This window comes from Labrus mixtus, chromosome 21, assembly GCF_963584025.1.
Source record: "Labrus mixtus chromosome 21, fLabMix1.1, whole genome shotgun sequence".
NCBI lineage: Eukaryota > Metazoa > Chordata > Actinopteri > Labriformes > Labridae > Labrus > Labrus mixtus.
The window spans coordinates 9,101,541-9,124,505 of NC_083632.1; the positions used below are offsets into that span (position 1 = coordinate 9,101,541).

The 22,965-nt window shown below is 39.9% G+C and overlaps 1 protein-coding gene across 8 annotated transcripts in view; it reads left to right on the plus strand.

Annotated features, from left to right (window-relative positions):
* The window catches only part of LOC132955086 (calcium-activated potassium channel subunit alpha-1a), a 90,941-nt gene that overhangs the window by 60,888 nt on the left and 7,088 nt on the right, over positions 1-22,965 (plus strand). For 4 of the 8 annotated variants that reach the window (XM_061027763.1, XM_061027766.1, XM_061027764.1 and 1 more), the window contains 14 exons: positions 460-528; positions 983-1,069; positions 1,829-1,905; positions 3,800-3,973; positions 6,458-6,490; positions 10,265-10,358; positions 15,788-15,908; positions 16,278-16,502; positions 17,435-17,627; positions 18,600-18,713; positions 18,969-19,061; positions 20,028-20,158; positions 20,931-21,125; positions 22,834-22,952. In XM_061027763.1, the coding sequence (XP_060883746.1) occupies positions 460-528; positions 983-1,069; positions 1,829-1,905; positions 3,800-3,973; positions 6,458-6,490; positions 10,265-10,358; positions 15,788-15,908; positions 16,278-16,502; positions 17,435-17,627; positions 18,600-18,713; positions 18,969-19,061; positions 20,028-20,158; positions 20,931-21,125; positions 22,834-22,952 (1,725 nt within the window). The remainder of the gene's footprint in view (positions 1-459; positions 529-982; positions 1,070-1,828; positions 1,906-3,799; positions 3,974-6,457; positions 6,491-10,264; positions 10,359-15,787; positions 15,909-16,277; positions 16,503-17,434; positions 17,628-18,599; positions 18,714-18,968; positions 19,062-20,027; positions 20,159-20,930; positions 21,126-22,833; positions 22,953-22,965) is intronic. The other 4 variants (XM_061027765.1, XM_061027768.1, XM_061027770.1 and 1 more) reach the window with 2 other exon arrangements.

Genomic DNA, 22,965 nt, shown 5'->3' on the forward strand with positions numbered 1-22,965 from the left:
GGCATTTAGATTTGGTATTTTTTGAAACATTGACCTTGAAGCTTCAGATTTCGACAAAAAAAGAACTTTAAAAAAACATTTAAAAAAACAGACAAGTCTGTAAAGTATTGATCATGATCTAGAAAGTGTCCAAAAGTTACCTGTAATAACCATTCATTTGTAGAAAATGGGCTTCACTAAAAATTAAGAGCTGTGGCCAATCTTCGGCTTCTGTTCATACAGTATAAAGTAAGATAATGAAATGTAATTCTTGACACTTTGTATGTTAAGAACCACATGTGCTCGGTCAATCCAACAAGTGTGTATTACACAGGAAAAGATTTTCTGAGCCTCGTAGTCATAAGTGTAAACCAGACTTCAAAGTAGAAAAACGTGTCACTCAGAGCTTACATGATTTTCAGGAAAGCACAAATTTTAAGTGTGAAAGAGGTCTAATTATGTTGTTTTTCTGTTTTGCAGACTCTGCTATGTGAAGCTAAAGCTCCTGCTGATAGCAATAGAGCACAAGTCTGATCAAAGGGAAAGCAGGTAAGTGGATTGTTGGAGTCATTAAAATTCATGGATGCAGAAAACTTAAATATGCAGGTGTGTGTTTGCTGACAGTGATGAAGCTACTTTGAATCAGCTTCCGTGTTTGACTGCAAACACAAGGCGGGCTACAAGATGTTCTACACTGGCGTCTAAATTGGCTTGTTCCCTGACATCAGATAACATCCTGACAAATAAATTAGGGAAAGTTGCAGTTTGGGTCTCTAAGCACTAATGGAGTCTGTTTAAGTGTACGGATGCTCATTTTATATCATTCAAAGTGTCACTGCTTTCATTTCACTTCATTTAATAATCAGAGGCCATCCAGCCAAACAATTTGCCAAAAACTAATCCTTACAGCGTGTGCCACTTCCAGTGATAAATGCAAAGCCTCTCCAGACTCTGTGATAAAAACCTTCCCCTCTGACATCTTTGGTCTGTTAAATCTTCACAGCACCCTGATAAACCCTGGAAACCACGTGAAAATGCAGGAGGGAACCCTAGGCTTCTTCATTGCAAGTGATGCCAAAGAAGTAAAGAGGTAATTATTGGGACTGATGATTAAAATGTGTTTAAAGAGCTTTCTCTACAAGCCGCTCTGTCAGGCTAGCTTTGTAGCTTTGAAATAAACCACCTACAGCTAGCATACTGGTGATAAACTTTAAACCAGACAGTATCATCAAAGTGACCAAACAGATTTATGGAGGGACATTTTAAACCATTTAGATGTCTCATGAGGATAATAAAACACATTTAACAAAGGGATAGCATGCTAGCACGTTGTTACAATTTGATGCTAGCTGTTAGCTGCTAGCTAGTATGCGCTCACAGGTGTATAAAGGCAGTCATGTAATATAAAATGTAGCCCACAGGTCAAAACCATAACTCCAAGCCTAAATTGAACTGACTACTTTTAAGAACTAGTAGTGTTGTAGACCAAGACTAAACTGGAGACCACTTTTTGAAGGTCTCGTCTGGGATTTGAAAAAATGTTTTGCTCGGTCTCAGACTGCGCAGACTCTGGATTTTAAAACAAGACCGGTCAAGATCACCACTGATTTGGTATTGCTACTTTTCCATGTCATTACTGACATTAGAAGGAAAACGCCATTTCTGAACAACAAATAACTTTAATTCATTTAAAGTTTGAGATAGATTGAATGTAAATCAGGGTGTAAAAAACATGTTGAAGCTGTAGTACAGGTAAAATGTCTGAAAACACTTTGCGTCATCATGTTGGACATTGACTTGCTCAGCCTTGTAGATGACTCAGCTAATAAAGGACTTTGTTTTCTCACAGGGCACTGTTTTACTGTAAAGCCTGCCATGATGATATCACTGATCCCAAAAGGATAAAGAAATGTGGGTGCAAGAAATGTAAGTAACTGCTTATATCATTTATTTTCTAAGTTTCTCTGACATTTCTTCACAGACTAAAGTGAAATAGTCCTGAGTTAGCATCAGATTAGCGGTGTGGTGTTGTTCATTAACTACATAGCTTTCTTTTTGAAATACTTCTTCTAATCATGTAATGTTTGTATGCATTTTTGTGAGTTCCTTTGGTAGAAAACAATGGACTATAGATCTGAGAATACAGAGACATATTTAGCTTTAATAGCATGTTGTCCTTTTTTTCCAATGATTCCCTTCAAATAAAGATAAACTGAGTGAGAATCAAACACATTAATACCTCTCAAACCACCTGTGAAGTCAGTCTAAATGTGCATTTTGTCTCTTCACCTGTGTGGATGTTTGCTGTTTATAATAGCTGTCCGTGTTGTTACAGTTCATTTCTGAACTTTGTGATGTTAACAGGCTGTTCAGAGAGACTGTTAACACCAAAGGTACTTGGATGGATCGTGTGTTTATAGACTTAAAACATCATCTGTCACCTTGTTGTTGTTGTCTCACTTTGATTTAATTGTAGTTCTTTTTGGTTTTGTTTGAACCATTACAGCTAACAGCTAATCTTAACATTTGATGTATTCTCTTTCTGCTGCTTTGGAAACTTGACACACTTTTCTTTAAAAAAAAAAAAAAAAAAAAATCACTTTATAGTGATATATTGTGAGTAACATGGATTTATTTACCCTCCGAAAATACAGCCTGCTACCTCTGATTACAGCTACCTGTTTGAATGTAATGTAAATGTTGCATGTACACTGGTTGATGCTGCCTGGATACCCACAGTTGTCATGTGCACGTTGCTTCCAAATCCAGGAAAACACTGAACAAAAAGGGACAGTAAGACAATAAATAAATCATACAAAGACTGAGAGGGAAGTGTTAAAACATTTGAGCATGTTATTCCTTATTCCTCTCCTTTTATTAGGACCATGCATTAAAAAAATGACAATTGCAACATCCAAAAAGTATAATTAAACTAGCATCAACATTTCATTCATGCCTGCTTGAGCCAGTAATACCTTAGATCACCACCAGGTGTCCCCACAGTACCACAGCACCTTTGCATGGAGCCCACAGCATGAAGACAAATGTCAGTGAGAGATTTGATAAAAAGGAAAAATATCTTTGGACACACACAATCAAAACAACGTTGTCCTGAACTGAGTTGACTGCATCATTTTAGGACTAATAGAAACCGTTTTGAGTGACATTTAACATGAGAATTTCTTAATGCATCAATGGTCTTAAAGAGTTTCGTACAAGTGTTTGATTTTTGTCATGTCTGGATGAATTTACAGATCTTTTTAAACCCATAAAAGTATTTTGACCCTGCTTTAACCTTTTTTGGGAAACATCTCTAGAAAACATTTCAACAGTTGAAAACCACAGCTAGTATTGGAAACTTGGTAAAAAAAAATATATATATTATTAATTAAGAAGAAATTCACAGATCAAGACTAATAATTTATTTGGTATAAGCTCGTAAGGGTCATGTTGTGGTGAAGGGTAGTAGAGATCTATTCAAAAAGGAAACAATTATTTTCTATTGTTAACGACCGGCCCTTACCTTACACCTTCAACCCCATCTCTTATCCCATTTTACCCCTAAACCATTCGACTCAATGACCTCCTGATATTTCCCCCACTCGTCCCAGAGATGACCCAAACTGAACTAACCACAAAAAAAGTGGCGAAAACTCCTAATCTGACATTTGCGCGCCGTCAGGACAAAGCTAACCTTGTGCATCCCAGCAGCAGCCTTCCTCTGTGCTCCTCCTGTCTTGCCTCTGTCCCCTCTTCCTCCAGAGCGACCCTCAGAATTAACCTGCTCTTCCTCTCCTCTCGTCTCAACCCGCCACTGTAGCCAAGACGGCCAACTACAAGAAAATGACACTGGCATGTTGTTTTGATTGCGGCCGCTCAGAGCGGGACTGCTCTTGCATGCCAGTTAATGTGTGTTGTAACACGGACTCCCCTCGACGCCACATCCCACTCTCTACTGTCTCTGTTAATGATTGCTCTGCCACTTTACGTGCCTGTAAGTTGTCACCATGACATGTGCTCTTCAGTGTCTGTACCATGCACTGTGTTAGCCGTGCAGAGTGTCGTTGGGCTTGTGTGCTGTCTAGCTGTAGCAGCTGTGTTGTTACTGTCATGGATATAGATGTCGCTTTACTTGTGTTGGAGCTGACTTTTTAACTGTTGTAAAGCATGCAAGGATTCTGTATTGCTGGTGTTTTGTCAGAGATTGTGAATTCAAATTGGCATGTAGTTTAAACAGTCAATAATGCTTAATTTGTGCATTGTTTGAACACCAATTCATCCCTAAAATAGAGGCTACTTCCCCTTCCAGTGACCTCACTTATCTACAGGAAATAAAAATTAAAGCAATATAAGAAGTACAGTTCTGCATCACCACCACAAATATCCTGATGAACACTCAAACTTAGGAATCCTTGTGGAAATGGTCCTTTATTTCTAAACAAAACTAGCTCTGATATAGGTGTGATTGTGCTTTAAATATATCGCTGGAAGGGGTTAATTCTTTTTTTTTAAAGGATTTTCATAATAAAAAATCACTTCAACCAAATATTTCACCGCTGTGCCCTCTAGAAATGGTTGAACAGGATAGGATTTGAGAGATTTATATGTTTAAATGCAACTGACAATTCATTAATAAAAGGCGGTTTGTACAGCTCCTGGGGGGATTTTTCTGAGGGTAGCAGTGCATGTTTTCCGAAATGAACTGGTTTATTGAATTAAGATCAAAATCCGGAACAACCACTGGGGGCTAAAAATCTCCAAAATGCATTAAGTACACAAACCAGTGCCCTATTCATTGTTAACGGAGAAGCTCTGCGTTTGAGAGAGACTTTACTTTTACTCTTAATACATTGATTCAATTGTACAAAATACAGTGGCGAGAGATGGATACAATTGGACAGCAAAAATAATAAAATACAATAGAATCAAACTAGACTGTGTTGGATTTTAGAGACTCAGCCTCGACTGAATAGAGCTGCATATAAATTCTTAATTTAAGTGTGATTCCCCTTTAAAGCCAGAGGGCATGTTAAATTACACTGATGTATTGCAAGAGGCATGAAGAATGTGTCTGAGTTTGCAGAGCCTTGATACAATTTGCTGCAAAACATTGTACTCTGTCATACAGCTTTAGTGAATGTTTCTTGATCAAAGACCATTCTGTGTGGAGTTGAACGTCTCCGGGCATTTCCACCCCTTCAATATGTCTCACAGGCGTGTGTGCTGTGAGCCTCGCCCGGCTAGCTAGGCTCAAGCAGAGCTCTGGAGTTGCTGTCGACACGGTGCGGGAGACACACGGAGCGAGGCCTTATACGGCCTGACATGGAAATTATGTTTGCATTTTCATTTTTGGAGTGCTACCGGTTGTCATGAAACTCAGCCTGACAGTTCCTAACCACCAGGCAGCAGAGTGCCCCCCCCACCCCCCCTCCACCCCTCTCCCCTCCTCTCTCGTTGTGGGACAGATGCTAGCCTGTTAGTCCTGTGACTCTGCTCGCGCCCTCCGATTGCAGGCGACAGATGCCAGGACCAGCAAGGTCCCTGTTTGAACATCGCTGTCACTGTCCTGCCTTAAGCTCAATGCATGACCTTTATTATAAGCAAGGGGTTGAAATAAGGTACTAATGAGCATGTCTGGGACTCACCGCTCCGACAAAAAAAAGTGACTCACAGAAAAGTTCCATGCATCGGTGCAGGTTGTGTCAGGCAGTGCACAGGGATGGGAAAGAGCTTCTGGGAAAGGGGAGAAAAACAAACATGATGTTATAGACACAAGAACAAAAACACATGAAGTATTGTCACATTTTGTAAGTTCTGTTAAATACCTGCTGACTAATGGAGAGCTAAGGAGCAAAAACCTCTGGTTTTATGTCTCAAGGCATCTGATCTAAATTTGGTTTCATTTAAAAAAAAAAAAAAAAAACGTTCCTTCTTTATCTTAAAGGAAATATTTAATATTAATCTTTAAGATGTTTTGGATGGCTGAAAAAAGCCAAGCGACTTGAAGAAATGAGCTTGGGCCTGACATGTATTACTGCTTATTTCCTTCATTTGGTAAATAAACTAAAATGTGCAATGGATTAATTACTAATACAGCACTAAACTCTCATATAAAACAACTTAAACATTTAACTACAGTCAGCCTAGGTTTAACCTTTTAACATGTAAATCATCAAATCATGTTTAACTGTGACAACTCAAACATGGATGTTTATATCCAGCAGGTGAAAGCCTTTAAACACTGACTTATCTTCTGCTTACTGACCACAATATCATATTCCTAACTCAGCTGTTTTTAATTTATCATTGCTTTGTCCATGTTATCTTTCTCAGGCACCTTTCTCTCTCTATTTTTTTAAAAGTGCCTTTAAGAGAAAACCTCTCAGCCTTCAGTTCCCAGATGTCATTTATAATTTGCTTCTTTCATTACAACCTGTTCCTCCCTGTAACCTCTCATCTGTCTCTGCATCTTTCTCAGCTAAAAATAGCTATAATGGATATATCAAATCAAGTAAGTTTTGATTTCCATTCTCTCTCTTACTCTTTGTCATTTGTTTTTGACCCTTCGTCTCGTGCATTGAACCGTCTGTCGCCTGTTTGTTTTTTTCGGTGCGTTCTACCCATGGCTCTGTTCAGTGTATCATCACCCATCATGTGTATTTTACATGCAAAGCAACAGGAAAATGTTTTTTCTCTGGTTTGTGTTGCGTATAGCAGTTACAGTAGATGGTGCTGCTGCTTCACCGAGTGTGAACGATTGAATCCAGCTGAAAATAAGAATCAAAAATGTAAAAGGAAATGTTTGTAAGAATTGCTGAAAGAGAGATCCTGATAAAAAAAAAAAAAAAAGCCTAAAAGATAAACAACAGAGGAATGTGTACCATGCAAGGCGTCTACTTCAACAGGATCTGTGATAGGCAGCAAATCTGCCACACAGTGTCGTCCAGCAGGAGTGCCGTACATGTTTGACATGGGGCAGATGAATAGTGGAGGTCTGGAGCAGGGAGGATAATCTTCTAGACAGCTGACTGTTGAAATAGTCATCTTTATTCTCCACTTTTAGCTCCCAGCCATTTTTTAGAACAAGGGGAACACTCTTTTCTTTTGTCTATTTTATCGTGGGATCTTTACAAGCTTTACCTCTATTACAGTATAGCACCAGTGGAGCTGTAAGCTTTCATATCTTAAATAGTCAAGTGCCTCATTCCTCCCTCATCAGGCATAAACTGTGCACAGCAGCTAGTGCTTGGTAATCCACAGTGTCACCTCCTTGTTCTTATGGAATAACAATCGCTGGAACACCTGAAAGCGTACTTATTAATTCATGTTTATTATAAATATCAAAGCGAATGTCAAAGTCAACATTTCATTGGTGGCTAAAAACATAGTAGTTAAGTGGTGTTTAATAGAAATGAGCTTTTTTAATTATTCAGCTATTAGCATTCTTGTGCCAGAAAGCATTACCCCCAAAAAGCAGTGATTGTGCTTTAATAATGATAAGAGTCACAAGATGTTTTATTAACATACACACTGCAGGTCTTATTCAAGTCACTTTAAATCAAGTCCCATCCTGTGGTTAATGGGAAGACTTTAAGGGTTAGTTCACCCAAATCACAAAGCAAGCATTGTACTGCCCCCTGTGGTATCTAGACATGCCAGCTGGTTCACATTTATGCACCTTTGTTTTGAAATATCTGTATCTGTAATTTCTGTTTGAATTCAACTGTGTCTGTGGTGCTCAGAGCATCAAAAATTCAAATTGAGAGCGAATTAACAGCAACGTCTCTTTCTCAGAAACAATGTTGTGGATACTCGGAACAATCTGCAGAACACACTGTAAAGAAACTGTTATCGTTATGAGGTCTGAGGATTGTTCTGAGTTACTGTTTGAAATTAAATTATATAATGTTTTGTGCACAGCAAATGAGAATTTATTGAGAAAGAGGCGGAAACTTCTGTTCCCATGTTGTCCTTCTTGATACCGATTCTAAACTAAACTCAAATGTGGGCCAAAAAAATTAATTCAATGGAATAAAATATGGTATTAATATTTTAAAAAGGAATAATACTAACCCATGTTATGATTAACTTGCTATCATTGGCCTGAAACAATAGGCCGACACTGAATTTTTACCTTAAAAACAAGTTACGCTAACTTTAGTGGCAGCTGAGCTCGTAGCCCTTCCTGACAGCCTTTGTCTGCTAAAGAGTGACAAAAACACCATTATTTAGGGCAGGGACTGCTACAGTAGGTTTTTTCAGTATCTTAACTTTATTTAAAAGAAAAACAGTCTTGAAATGTGTTATAGTTAACTCTACATTTCAGACAGTTTGCTAGCTTACACTTGTGCTCTCAGCTAGCACAACAATGTTATTGTTTGCAACTACGCTCAAAACTAGTTGTTGCTATTGGCAGCCGTTATATTGCTATGTGGGCTACTGTTTTGAGGAAAGAGGAAACAAGTCAACTGATAACAGAGCTAACAAATTATGGCAACTATAGGTCCATTGACTGGCATACTATTGATGCCCCAAACCATGTTTAAGGTGGTATTGGATAGCAGTATTGGTCAAATTATAGAGATTAAGCATCTTTGAGTATTTAGAAAAGCGCTATATAAATCTAATTTATTAGTATTATTATTATTAACTTCCTCTGAACAGATCCTGAATTTGAATCCTCTTTATTTAGCAGTAAGTGACGCTTCCCTTATCCAGTCTTCAACTTATCAATACAAGTCGGCTAAACTGAACCACAACTCAGCCACTCACACAGTGGCTGCCCTGTCAGTCCCGCTGGTAAACAACAAGCCCCCTGCTCTGAGACTGAGCTTCACGGGCTCTGGGGATCCTGGCCAGGCGGGGCGGCCACCAGGGGTAGCAGAAGTGGCCAGTCGGCTCCAGCGGGCACGCAGCCTCCCGGTGAAATACAGATACCACCCCAATCACTCCAATAACGCCAAACTCAGCCATAGGCACTGTAAGGGCCACCTCCCCCCATCCCCCCCCCCACCTCTTGGCGTGTTTGTCAGGCCTGTACTCAACAACAGTACAACCAGAGCATGTGCTTGCCAGGCTGGAGTGGTTGCATGTGTAGCATTCCTTACTAATGACCCAGTGTGTGCAGCTGTCAGCTGTGAAACATTAAATATTGAACAGACCGAGCAAGATGTGAAGGGCCAGTCTGCTGGAGCATCCCCTCTCCACTGGAAGCCCCCCCGAACCGCAACAATTTCCATTATGGTGACACTCTTAGACAAGCTAGCAGCGTTGGAAATTCTGTGTTCATCTGCTGAGGAGCATGATCCTTAAGACGTTAAAAGCCCTTTCTCTGAAATTATTATTTTCCTTGTTAGAAATGACGACTCATCACAATAGCTGTTAAAATGTGATTTGCTTAAACACGGATCTTGCTTCTCCGTGGTTTGTTTTACCTGCCACTTCCATAGAGTAGTCTTTTTTATCCTCAACCAAGATATACGTTTTTGAAAATATTTGCCTGATTACTTTACTTGAGGGTAAACCTTGTCATTATTTCCTTATAAAGAGCTCTGTAGTTTTGTGTGGTGATAAAAGACAATGTCCAAGGGGCATTTTAGCTGTACATAAATCACTCTGGCACAAGGACCGAGCTGAGTTTATGGGCTAAGTGGGTCAGACCCAAAAAGAAAAAAGCTCAGCAATCCAGACTGGATTCAGTATTGGCAAATAACACCCCTATTTGTAATATTTGACGCCTGATGCTTGTAGAGAAATAATTCAATGAGAATGTGAAGGGTTAGTGTGGCTAAAATAGGAGCTATCCTAGTCTGCAGTGTCAGTAAAAATTCCATCTGTGCCAAGCAGTCATTAAATAATTAAAGTATTCTTATACCCTTTGATAAATCTCATAATTATAAACTTGTTGGCATGTGGCTCAAACAAAAGGAATGTAGTGAATAGAAATTCACAGATTAGACTAAATCATTTAGCATGATGGTTGATGATGGCACTATTGCACGTTTGCATCTTCATACACATTTGTGAAAAAACTTGTGCTCATGTATCTGTTTGTTGTCTTGTAAAAAAAATTGACTGTTTCTGTTAAATAGTAAGTTCATGTTATATGTCTGCTTCATCTTGTTCACCCAACTTCTTTGAACACTTTGTGTGTCTGTTTCTGTGTTATCTCTTTGAATTCACTGACCTCTACTTGTGCTGTGTTGTCCTTTGGCCGTAACTGACTTTTGGATTGTTGCTTGTCTCCTTATAACATGCTCTCTCATACCAATACTTTTTATTGCAGTTGAAGAGGACCAACAGTTGGCGCTATCGCCTAAAAAAAAGCAGCGTAATGGAGGCATGAGAAATTCACCAAACTCCTCCCCCAAGATAATGAGGTAGGACATGAACATCTCTGCTTTATATATTTAGATTTTTAAAATGTTCAACTTTTCCTATAAGCACTGAAATGTGTCCGACTGTTGAACTGTGAGATAAACAGGTCTCTACTTTATATGATTCTTCAAACACCAATTTTAAATTTGGAAGCAGCCCAACAAGCTGTGAACTCAACAATGACACGTTGCTGCCATTAAAGCTGTTTGTGCTAATGTTTTGACATCAGTTGCCTTTATATTCAGTGTAATTCTCTTTTTGGCTCTGTTTTGGTCTCAACCAATTCCTGAAGAAAATTGTTTCTCTGTAGCTACTTTTTGCCACCCTTTTCTGCTGAGGAAGTAGCAAACATTTGGTTTATCTGACTATATTTTGCAAACATTAGATTCCTTCTATTGCTTGTGGATGAGAGCAGTAAAAAAGACCCAAAAGAAGACTAAAAGGCTAAAAGACGCTAAAATGCTGAATAAAGCATAGTGTAAGATGGTGGATCCCTAGGGGACCACAACCAGTTTTTTCTTATACCAAAATACTGAATAGTGTTGCTTTATGTAGAAACCGTAGGTTTGTATTAGAAAACAAATACCTGCAGACATAATTTTTCCTAATTCAAATTTTTTGCAAATATCGATATAATACGTCTTGAATCCATTTTGGTTGAGCACCATGGCACAAAAACAACTCAAGAGTGAAATACATGTGAGCCTGTTTTTGTGCAAACATGTCCGACTTGCAGAAGAAGAGCTCGATGCTATGAGGTTTCATGTGACACCCACACACTCCAGCTCTTAAACAGGTCTGGCACTAATGACAGCACCAGGCTGTCAGAGAGGCTCTAAAGGAAAGATAGCCCAAGGCTATTCATCTATTGTGGGAACCCTCTGAGCTCTGTTCAGCACGTAAGGCCACAGATGATATGTATCATCACAATGAGAGGTGAATTCAAATGCTACCTTGCTTTTATCTTGTCCCGTAGAATTACATCGGCGCTTATTGATTTTGACTGGCGATAACGCTGTTATTCAACAAGAGGCCATTACAGGGATGATAATAGTAATAGTCATTGTCATTAAGTGCTGTGTTATAAGGGAGCAAGGCAACAGGGAAGTCCTACAACCTGATGTGTACAAAGTGGAATTGTACGGATGAAATTGAATTAAAACTGACGGATGACTTTATGTTCCCATTGCTAATACAGCTGATATTTATTCGACATTTAGAAATTCAATCAGAAATGTCTTCTTTATATGATGTTATGAGAGAAAATATATATAAATGCCTCAATTAATCACTCACTTATACATCAAAAAAGAGTCTTTCTACACACAATTAGCATTTGCCTTTGATCTATGGCCTCTGTTTTTTCAGGTAGGCGTTTGCCCTTCGATTGTTTGATTTGGTTCAAAGTGGTGTCAGAGTTGAATCGCTCCAGGTGCTTTTCAGACTCTCGTGTAACAAAACCAGGCTTTTCTAAAGCTTTAGCCATCAGCTAAATATCAGCCCACAACACCAATCCATCTCCTTGTCATGCTAATACAATGTACTATGCAGGTGGATGTGTTGTTTCGTCTGCTGCCTACACAGTGGGGAGGGATTCGCTGCGGTAGCCTAAGGGATACTTCATTGCAACAAGCGGAGAAGAAAACATCTCGGTGTATACTATATCAAATGTGTTTTTACAGGACCTGCAGCCTCAAGGCCTGTGTAAATAAGTAATGATCAACAGATTGGCGGTGAGTTTTGAAGAGCAAGCTTTTGTCAGCTTGCATGATGGGAAGGATTTTCAAAGACTTTGCCTGTCCTCACTGCTCGTCGGGTGTTAAGAGTAAGCCAGTGCAGCGATGCTGAAATAGAAAATTTACATAATGTGCATGTTTAGCTTCTACTTTATGTCTCTCTCGACTGTCATTACACTCCTCTAGAAGACACCTGGCTTTATGTGTTGCGGTCATGACGTGTGAATTCTTGTCAGCCGTGTCATCTTACCACCAAAGCAGCAAATTATGCTGCAGATCATTTTGAATGGTTAGAAGTGCGCTTACAGAAGTGACACTCACAGACGCCTGAGCAGCGGCTGCACGAAAAGGAAGAAAGTGATCAGCTGTGGAGGCAGAACTGTCTCCTGTTTACAGTTTGTATCAACAAACCACCACATCCTGTCTGGAACTTAGCGAAGACGACCTCACTGAAATTAACACCATTTCCACAGGCTCCTTGATGGGTCATAAGACACATCTAATTGTGGGATGTCACAACGCGTTGTGTCACATCGGGGCCGCGCCGTGACACACACGTCATGTCTGCTACTGCACTGCTGAGGCAATTGGCAGTGCAGGATAGTGACAGGCCGTCATGGCTGACAGTGAGCGATAGCTATCCTGGCAGAGCTCTGCCTCACCAGTCATCTCCACAAGGACAAACTGAAGTGACAGCGGCTCCACTGAGTGAGCGCTGAAACATTCGACTTCTGATGAAATATTTAGCTGAGGTGTAAAACCACTAAATGCTTTCCCTCTTATTAGAACTTGCCTTTCAGACTTGAGCAGAAACTTGACGAAAGGAGAGTTATCGAAGAAGACTGTCGTAAATGTATCGATATTTTGTTTTACATTATAGGGAATTTTATAAAGACTATTCATCAAGCTGCTGGTTCTAGCTTTTGGATTGCATATCATCATGAGGTATGTGCAGGTTCTCAGTCGTCTGGGTCATGGCAAATTCAAAGCTTGATCCAAAGGCGACTGGACTGGTGGAAGATCTTGAAGACATTTCTCCTCTCTGAACTATAGAAGCATTTTTTTTTTAAACGTCGTCAAGATCTTCACCAGTTGCCTTTGGATCAAACTATGAATCTATCATCACGAGTTGAATATGTTTAGGTTAAGGACTGTTAGTCCGACCAACATGGCAGTTTCAAGACACTACCATCACCCCTAAGAAAAGGCATCAATATTCTAAAAAAGTTTTTTTTCATAAACTGAGTTATTGTAAAAATAAATCAACCAGTTACCCAATAAAAACCATAGAAGCTAATGAAAACATAGAAGAAGAAATGATTGGTTCTTGTACCCCTCAATGGGAATAGTGTTGTGGCACTATTGCCAGAAAAACCCAAAGTGATATACTGTAAGTTTTATAGTTTTCTATACTTTTACCAACAATTTTAATATTAAAACTGTATTATTATGTAAGCACATACGTAGACATTTTAATGCATGACCTTCAATACCGTATGAATCATAAACTAAACGGATTCCTAGATTTAAAAGTTGTATCCTTGCATTGTGATTTAGTTTTTTTTATGTCATTTATAGAAAGCAGCCAGGCAGTATAAGTTTTTTATTTCTTTGCTATAATATTTTCAATACTCAAACCCATAACAATCTGCATTCACAGACCGTATCCAGTCAGATGAGAATGACTTTGACAGATGAGACTCTGAGAGGTAGAAAGTGGCAGAAAAGACGTTTCCCTCCCCGACCACTTCCTCTCTTGAAAGGACATCCAGGTCTTGCCTAGGGGTATATAAGCCCAAGGCAGGCTTTTTTGGCTTCAGTCTCTTGGAGCCCGAGGGATGAGAGTTTGGGCTGACACTTTCATGCATACTTAACATGTTACTTAAAGCAGCATTCTTTTAAAGTACTCAGACGGATTAAATGACTTGAAGTATTTAAAGGATTTTTGACAGAAACACAAGGCTTCTGTCTGAGTTTCAGATGATAACATCTTCAACTCTGATCTCAATCTGACAAAGGCCATTTAGGGCTGAGGGAAGATGAGTCTGGTAGCACTGGGCCTCCATATCTACTGTATAGCACAGCTGGAACTTTAGCAGGAATGCCAGTTGTTTTTATGGTATGCTTAAATTTTGCCTTTTTGAATTTCCTCCTAAGTCCAAAAACATGCAGGAAGGTTTTGTTTGAAACCTTTTAATTGGATTTAAAAAAAGTATTCTACAAACTTATATTGCCTGAAAAAAGACTAATAGTTGTTTTTTTATTTAGTATAATTTTTTATCTAAGATGGTTTTGCACAAATCTACTGAATCTGTTCGTTTAAATGCTATAATATACATCAACGGTCGTTTACTTGAGTCCTGTTGAACCAAAGCTCTAATTCATTTCTTTTGCATGCTGGGATTGGCAACAACACCTTTATTATTCGAAAACAGAAAGATGGAAAATGACTCAAATTATATTTAAATGCATGAACTGTTGGACTTGACATAAACTGGAAATAAAAAATATTTGGGCTTAAAGCTTCATAAATGTTATTTTATGGTATGACTCAAACAAGTAGCCTCATACTGCATGTAGCGTTTAAAAAAATCAAATTCATCTCACATCTTAAAAAGAAATTGTCCCAATTTGACGAGCCCTGGACAAGAAATTTTAGCAAAAGCACCTTATGTTGGGGTGCCGATGGCATAGTAGTTGGTTTCGCATTCCCCATGTGCAGAAGCTGCACCATATGTTGGGTATGAACCTCATTTCTGTTTGTCTGTTTTTTTCCTTCTATTTGTTGGAGGGTTGCTTTATTTAAGAATTTGGGGAAAATCTCTGTTGAAACATCACTTTGACCGAAGAAAGCCGCACAACAACCACAAACTCGTGTCAGGACATCGCTTCAGTGGTCAGCGTTGTGGAGGATGGAGCGCACCTCTGCGCTCTGTGAAATAACTTCATGTAGTTCTGTTTAAACATTAATAGCCTTCACTTTGAGCAGCAAATATGATTGGGCAAATCACTGAAATATTTAAAGTCTGGTCTGTTAAAGCTTTTACCACGCAGCACACGACGTCAAAAGCTGTACGCGGTAAGGGGGCGTAATTGCATCTCCGTGCTCATGCCAGTCAACGCAGTGTGTTGCTGCCATCTCCTTCCGCCTGGCTGCCGCTGCTGATGTCACTCTGCTTGATGACATGGCAGTTTTATTGGCGTTTCTGCAGATGGCCTCTGACAGCAATGAGCAAGGATTGAAAAAAAAAAAGAAGGAAGAAAGCAACTTTGAAGTATAACTGATTGGTTTGAAGATCCCGTAACGTGCCTGGAAAAGAATACTTCTGTAATAAATAGAGGAGAGTTTGTATCTATTTTTCATTGGAAGTGAATATTTGTCTGTCTTCATTTTCTTTGTAATCTTTTGCCTTCTTCATTGCATGAATCTTATAAAACCTCTCATCTTGTTTTAACCTTGATGCACTACGCACGCTCTTTATACACTTCAAGTTGTTTCTTGTAAAGCAGGAAGATTCTGTGCGAGGATAATCTGACCTTAGTATTTTCATTTTTTGTAGGTCTGCGTTGTGCTCGGGTTTATTGTGTTTAAATTTCCCTTACTGCCCAAAAGCCTTAAACTAGACCCCTAACTCTAATTTACAGTGTCTGATGACTTCATTTATGTCCTCCCTGTCGTCTCTCTGTTTGATTAGACACGACCCGCTCCTCGTCCCGGGGAACGAAATGGAAAGCATGGACGAGAACGTAAAGAAATACGACTCCACGGGGATGTTTCACTGGTGCCCGTCCAAAGACATCGAGAAGGTCATTTTGGTGGGTTCTGCTCTTTTACTCGGCACACGTCATTTGTCCCTGACACTCTTCTCCCCCAGTGACAGATGTGTCATGTCACAAAGCACCATCAGAGGCTGACAGGGCACTTAAACACTCTGTAATGAGGTGTTTGACATGTCATTTGCTATATGGGGGCCCTGTATATAGAGCATCTCTTGTACTAATACATATGCCATTTTTCAAATTACCTCCATAGTCTATTGCAGTCATGAACCGCGTGATTTATTTCACTGGGTGATCACTCGAGAGAAGACAGATGGCACTAGCAATTTCTAAAGAAGAATGTCCATTATGCCACATTTATGTCGTAAACACAATTTGTCTTGGTTTCTTCTGTTCTTCTCTCAGACCCGGAGCGAGGCGGCCATGACAGTCCTGAGCGGTCATGTGGTTGTGTGCATATTTGGAGATGTGAAGTCGGCGTTGATCGGTCTCCGAAACTTCGTCATGCCCCTAAGAGCGAGTAACTTTCACTACCATGAGCTGAAGCACATCGTCTTCGTCGGCTCCCTCGAGTATCTGAAGCGAGAGTGGGAGACCCTTCACAATTTTCCAAAGATCTCCATTTTACCTGTGAGTATTACCTGTACCAAAGTGTGAATGTGAAACAGGTTGGCCAGGTACACAACATTGTCAGTTGGAAATGAAGTGAACATTGGCCATGCTGGGTTTTATTTATTTGATATTAGACATTTAAGACAGATATTTTTTTTAATAAAGAGAATTTTAATGTCACTGATATAACCGCCTTTGTTGTTAGTGGTTGTTTTTAATGATATTCTTGGGCCATTAACTTTATTGATAGGACAGCTGAAGAGAGACGGGATTTATTGGGAGGAGAGATTGGGGATGTCAAAAAGGAAAGGGCGGAGAGTAGGAGTCAAACCCATCACTTTAATGACACACACACACACACACACACACACACACACACACACACACACACACATTTATAAATACAGAAAACTAAGTTGTGTCTTTACTGTGATTGCAGCTGCTGTACCAATGAAATGTCCTTCAAAGGATAAATACAGTATCTATGTATTTTAAAACACCTGGTTAAAGTCTCAAGATCACTGCCTTGATTGTTGGGAGTCACAGAGTATAAGAGGAAACTACGTTGTTGTTTTTCTTTCACAATTTTTCAAGTATTTTTTGAAGCAACATTTGATGCAGAATGTGAAGACTGCTGATCGCAGATGACAAAGTGTGCTCTGTTGGCTGAATCACCGGCCTCTCTTCAGATGGTTTAGTATGATGATATCTCGCCTCTGAATTGGAAAACCTTTCGCCATTTATGAAGGCAGCAGTTACATTTCCCTGCATATAAATTGGCAAATTGATTTAACAGTCAAAGAATTCTATGACAGTATTTTGCAGGAGACAGCTCTGACATCAGGTCCAAAGATGATATCTGCAGTTTAAAGTTGCTGTTTTTTTTAAAATTTACCCTCTTTCACCGTAAAGGTGAGATAACCAAATCTCTCCTTCACTCCCTCTCAAAGGGCACACCGCTGAGTCGGGCAGATCTGAGGGCTGTCAACATCAACCTCTGCGACATGTGTGTCATCCTGTCAGCCAATCAGAACAATATTGACGACGCATCACTGCAGGACAAAGAATGCATCTTGGCGTCACTCAACATCAAATCCATGCTGTTTGACGACAGCATCGGGGTCTTGCAGGCTAATTCCCAAGGTAAGGAGCGCCCTATCATAGTTCACTGCACCGCCTGGGAGGGACAGGGCGCTGGCACACAGAATATCCCTCACTAGGTGCTGCCTGGCTGACCTGGTGTCACTGCGTTTGACACTAAACCATACTGACTATTCCTCAGGTTACTGTAACAACTGGTTTCTTCACAAAGCTAATTGGTTGCAACAAGCACAGGGTTGGCACAAAAGTCCCACCTGACACACAGATTTTTGTTTCTTTCAGAGAATGGGACTACTTTGCTAAAGATAGGTAATGTTTATATTTATGAGTATGCATGTCCTAGCTTTCAAAACAGCCACTGGAGCACTCAGTTAGCCTAATACGGCCTTCAATAATGCTCATTCTTTGGCATTGAGAGAAATGCTTTTAGAAACCTTTTGACCCTAGAAGAGGGAGGGGGGAAAAAAAAAAACCTTGCCAATATCATTATTTCTCTAATACATGTATGACCTCGCATTTGCCTGAGTCAGCAGCAAGTGATGGATGTCAAAACACGGCCTATGTATAATACATACAGCATCACTGATTTAATGTGCTTACTTGTCAGTCTGAGGAAAGCAAGAAAACGTCAAGTCAATTTGAATTCAATCTTGCGTCACTTATTTTCTATTTCATGGCTCCGTAATGTACATGCTTGGGCTTTTTTTTTTTTTTTTTGTGTGTGTTGCTTTTTGCTTGTGTGTGTGTGAAAGGTTTTCCGTCTCCATGCACACACCATCTAAGCGAAACAAAATGAGCTGTATGTCACATCTATTATATATACACTAATATTGGACCTATGTCAAGGAAACGGTAACATCACACTCAGCAACTTTTGTGCTCCAGCGTTAGCCGGAGAATGGATGAAATAGCCCTGGCGTATTAGTTCTGCTGATATGCCCGTTTGTAGCCCATGAAGACGTATTGAATATTGCATTAACGGATGTGTTTTATGTGTTCTGTGTATCCATTTAGGCTTCACACCGCCAGGCATGGATAGATCCTCTCCTGAAAGCAGCCCGGTCCACGGATTAGTCAGGCAGACTTCTGTCACCACTGGAGGAAATATTCCCATCATAACAGAACTAGGTATGCTTTTACTGCTGTATTACAGTGTGACATGATTGATATGCTACGTCTACAGATGCATGTTTTTTTTTTTTTCCAGCTAAGTAGTTGTTAACAGATCAGAAAACATAATATCTGCAATTAGAAACTGTCAACACTTGATTAAGCACACTCAAAGTGGAGTTTCTTTGTGTGTGTGTGTGTGTGTTTTTTTTTGTTTTGTCTCTTGTTGACATGCTCCAGTAACTGTTTTTCCCCCCCTCAACACTTGTCTAGCACCATTAGCAAAGCCAGGCAAAAAACTGCCTGTGATTTCATTCAGTCAGGATAAAAGCAGTGGGACCAACATACAAATGATAACAGAGCTGGGTAAGAAGTGCATCTGTCCTGTACTGCAGTGTTGTAACTGCTGCTGCTGCTGCCTCCATATCAGCTTCTTCTTTTGATTTCTCTCGCTGCACAAGAGGCTCAGTCCATTCCCATGGCATCACTTTGAGCACATTCTACCCCCTTCGGTTCTGGTTGAAAATTGCCTGTCTTGTTTTGGCGCTCTTATCTCAAAGCACCCCCCCCCCCACCACTATTTTTTTCAAGAATTACAAGGCCTTTGATCCCTCAGAAGTCCTTGTGGCTGTTTTCATAGCATCTTCTGTCGGATCACATTCTCTGGCCTGTGCCCTTTCTTTTCATCTCAGCCTTCGTCTGTGTGACTGACGTTTATGTCTGTCCTCTCAGAAGTAGCGGTTCTCCAACTAAATTTTTTACGTCATTACATTCTTCCAGCTACTGCATGTGTTTGTTGTGCTCATAGACGTCTTCAAAAGAAGGTTCTGGGGCAGTGAGACACTTTCATTTGTTTTGACATGCAAGTGCGAGTAATTGCTAGTTCTGTCTTGGATTCACAAGACAAACAATGGCATATTGGTTTTCACAAATATCAACGATGGAGGACTCTTATTCAAAGCCTGAAGCTTTGACAGTATGCATGGTGTCATGAGTGTGCATGAACGGCCGGGATATGGAATGTGGCAGAGGCAAGTTTGCACAAATACCAGACATGGTTTGGCTTAAAGTAAGTGCAATTTGTCCAAATATCAAACAAACAAATTAAGAAGAATTTGTGGAACTTTTCACTGATTTCTAATACAGTCCATATCTGCAGCACGATACATTTGTGCCCTCCTTCTCACCTGAATCAAGCATTTGCCTGATGTATGCTCGAGCATTATATCCATGCTTCTTGAAAACCACAAAAGAATTCCACATGATCTAAACATTTAAGTGCAGAAAATGAACATAATATATGGACTGTAATAAACTTCTTTCTGTCCATAGTAAATGACTCGAATGTTCAATTCCTGGACCAAGACGATGATGACGACCCAGACACCGAGTTATACCTCACTCAGCCTTTCGCCTGTGGGACAGCATTCGCAGTCAGCGTGCTGGATTCTTTAATGAGTGCTGTAAGTCACAATCAATTTGGCTTACTGACGATATTAGTGTATGAGAGAGGATTTGTTACAGAGGCATATCTGTCTGTCTATCCCATAATTCTTGTGTTTTGATATGAAAACAGATGGTAGTCTATCTATCTCCCCCTCCTACTTTGATGTAAGCACTCTCTGCTCACACTGAAACAATAGACGACAAGGTTGGAACTTGTACCGGGTATGATGGCTTCACTTGTCCGCCTTTCAGTTTGAGTGAGGTTAGAACAAAGCTGCCTTCAAGTGCGCTCCGGTCCAGACAAAGGTAATGCTACCTAATGGACAGCCCTCATCCATCATTTTAGTCAATAGCGCTGTCAGCAGCCGAGGGAGATGTCACTGTGCTGTACAAGCAGGGGGAGACAAGAGACTGCAGTGCGAGGGGAAAAAAAAACAGACATTTGCTTTTTTTGATTTAAAGTAACACCGCAGCAACAGCTTTAAAAAAAAAAAAAAAAAACATAAACTCAAAATCTCAGAAAAATCTTTACCTTAACTTGGAGGTTTTTATTGTCCCAATAGGAAATGCCTGGACAGCAGGCATGTTTATATGTGCTTCCTGTTTCTCTGTCAAATGTGAGTGAAAGTAACCTGCAGTAATTGGATTCTCTTGTCTTGTCTCAATGTAAAGCAACAGCAGGGTTAGAAGGCTTTTCTTTTTGGCCCGGCTGGCACTTTGAGAAGGTTCAGTTGTGACTTTTTGGGGGTTTTCTGAGTGATTTACCCTCTCCCTTCTTTATCCTAACAGACATACTTCAATGATAATATCCTCACCTTGATCCGGACGCTGGTAACAGGCGGGGCGACGCCGGAGCTGGAGGGGCTGCTGGCAGAGGAGAATGCGTTACGGGGCGGCTACAGCACACCACAGACCCTGGCAAACAGGGACAGGTGTCGCGTGGCACAGCTGGCCTTGTACGACGGGCCCTTCGCCGACCTCGGGGTAAGTGACTGATCTTGTCAGCCGAGGGCGAGGCACGTCTTTGTCTGCTCGTGTTGTGGGAGCTGACTTTAGTGGAAGGATTCAGACTAAGAGGGATGGCTGTGAATCAGAGTCGAGATAACTAACAGGAGTTGTGTTAAGAAAAAAAAAAAAAAGCTGAACTCTGTGACACTGACTGACCCAATCCAGTCACCCTGTCACCTTTTGCCACTTAGAGAAAAAATCAGAGCAATATTATATCCTTTTTTTGACCGGATGAAGGCTAAAGCTGAAACATGGTGGTGTAATTTGTTAATAAAGTTGATCTTCATACTACAAGTGTTGCAGGAGCTTTTTGACCTGTCTGGTTAATACAAAATCTACATTAGTTATCATTTTAATAATGATTATGATTTACATTCAGCAAAAACATTTTTACATGAATAAAATCAATGTCTGAAGAATAAATATAAGAAACAATCATGAGTGCATTATAATGCATAATAACCAATACATTATGTTTACCTATGAACACTTTTCATTCCCTGAGATGAAGCAAAATCTACAAGCACAGTAGTCCTTCTTTCAAGTTTAACAGTAAAGGTTATTTACAAGTAGTGATAGAGACTTGGATAATTGAGGACTTTTCCCAGGCATAATTGTAAGCCGCAGTAAGCAGCAAGTGTACGACTTAGATGATAAAAAGCTTGAAAAATGAATCCGGAATATTCTGTTCTGAGGATTAAACATCATGCCATTCCTTAGAGTGTTGTTTAACAAGATGAAATAGCTTATCAAATCTAATCAGTTTGTCATTGTTTAATGTGGCATTAAGTAAAGACAACTGCTTGTCTCTATATTGACTGTAAAATGATTCTGTAGTGGAGTGTTCTAATAAAGAGAAGGATTAAGCTAAACTCATTTGTCTCAGCATCTTCAGTATGACTTGTTTTTAGTCAACAGCTTTAATTTATATGCCGAAGCTTTTAAATAATTTGCTTCGCTCCCTGCAAGTAATGGTGCGTTCCAGTTGATCTCGTATGTGGGAACTTCCCAGTTCCCAGTCGGAAGTGTCAACTGAAACGCCCCCTGATGTCGTAATTACGACTCGGAAACTCGGAGGAAAAAAAGCAGAGCGAGTTCAGATCCAATATGGCTGCTACGTGCATCCAAAGGGATGTTTAAGATACAACTGTTGAGTTTATTAGCAGCTTAGTCGTCTTTTTGTGTAATAAATCAATCAGACCGATGGCATCGTGCAAGTTCTCTCTGTGGAGGTGTTTTCATGTTATGTTAGGTGAGAAACTATCACGTAGTTTGTTGTTATCGTCTGGTATTAGCTAACAAAACAAAGGTACTCCTGGACGCGTCCATGTTGCTTTTCCGACTTGCAACTGGAACGCAGTTTACTCGGGCGTGACGTAATTCCCAGTCCTGACTTCCGAGTTCAGAGGTTATTGCAAACTGTTCTATTGGAAGATGATGATCCTGCAAAATGTTGTTTTTTTAATCCAGCTTCGGTCGTGCCTTTAGAGTTCTTTAAAAATGTGCACAAGGCTTAAAACAACTTCTATTATTGTTTTTATCACATAAGCACTGACCACATTGTTGTTATGGTATTTTTCATTTTTTAAATATTATTTTATAGACTCATTTTTGTGTTTTAATGCTTTTTTTAAAAATGCAGACTGTATACCAAATAGTTTTTGGGGGTTATTTTGTCTTGCAGGATGGTGGTTGCTATGGTGACCTATTTTGTAAAGCCCTGAAAACATACAACATGTTGTGCTTTGGTATCTATCGGTTACGAGATGCACACCTAAACAGTCAAAACCAATGCACCAAACGGTGAGTACAGACC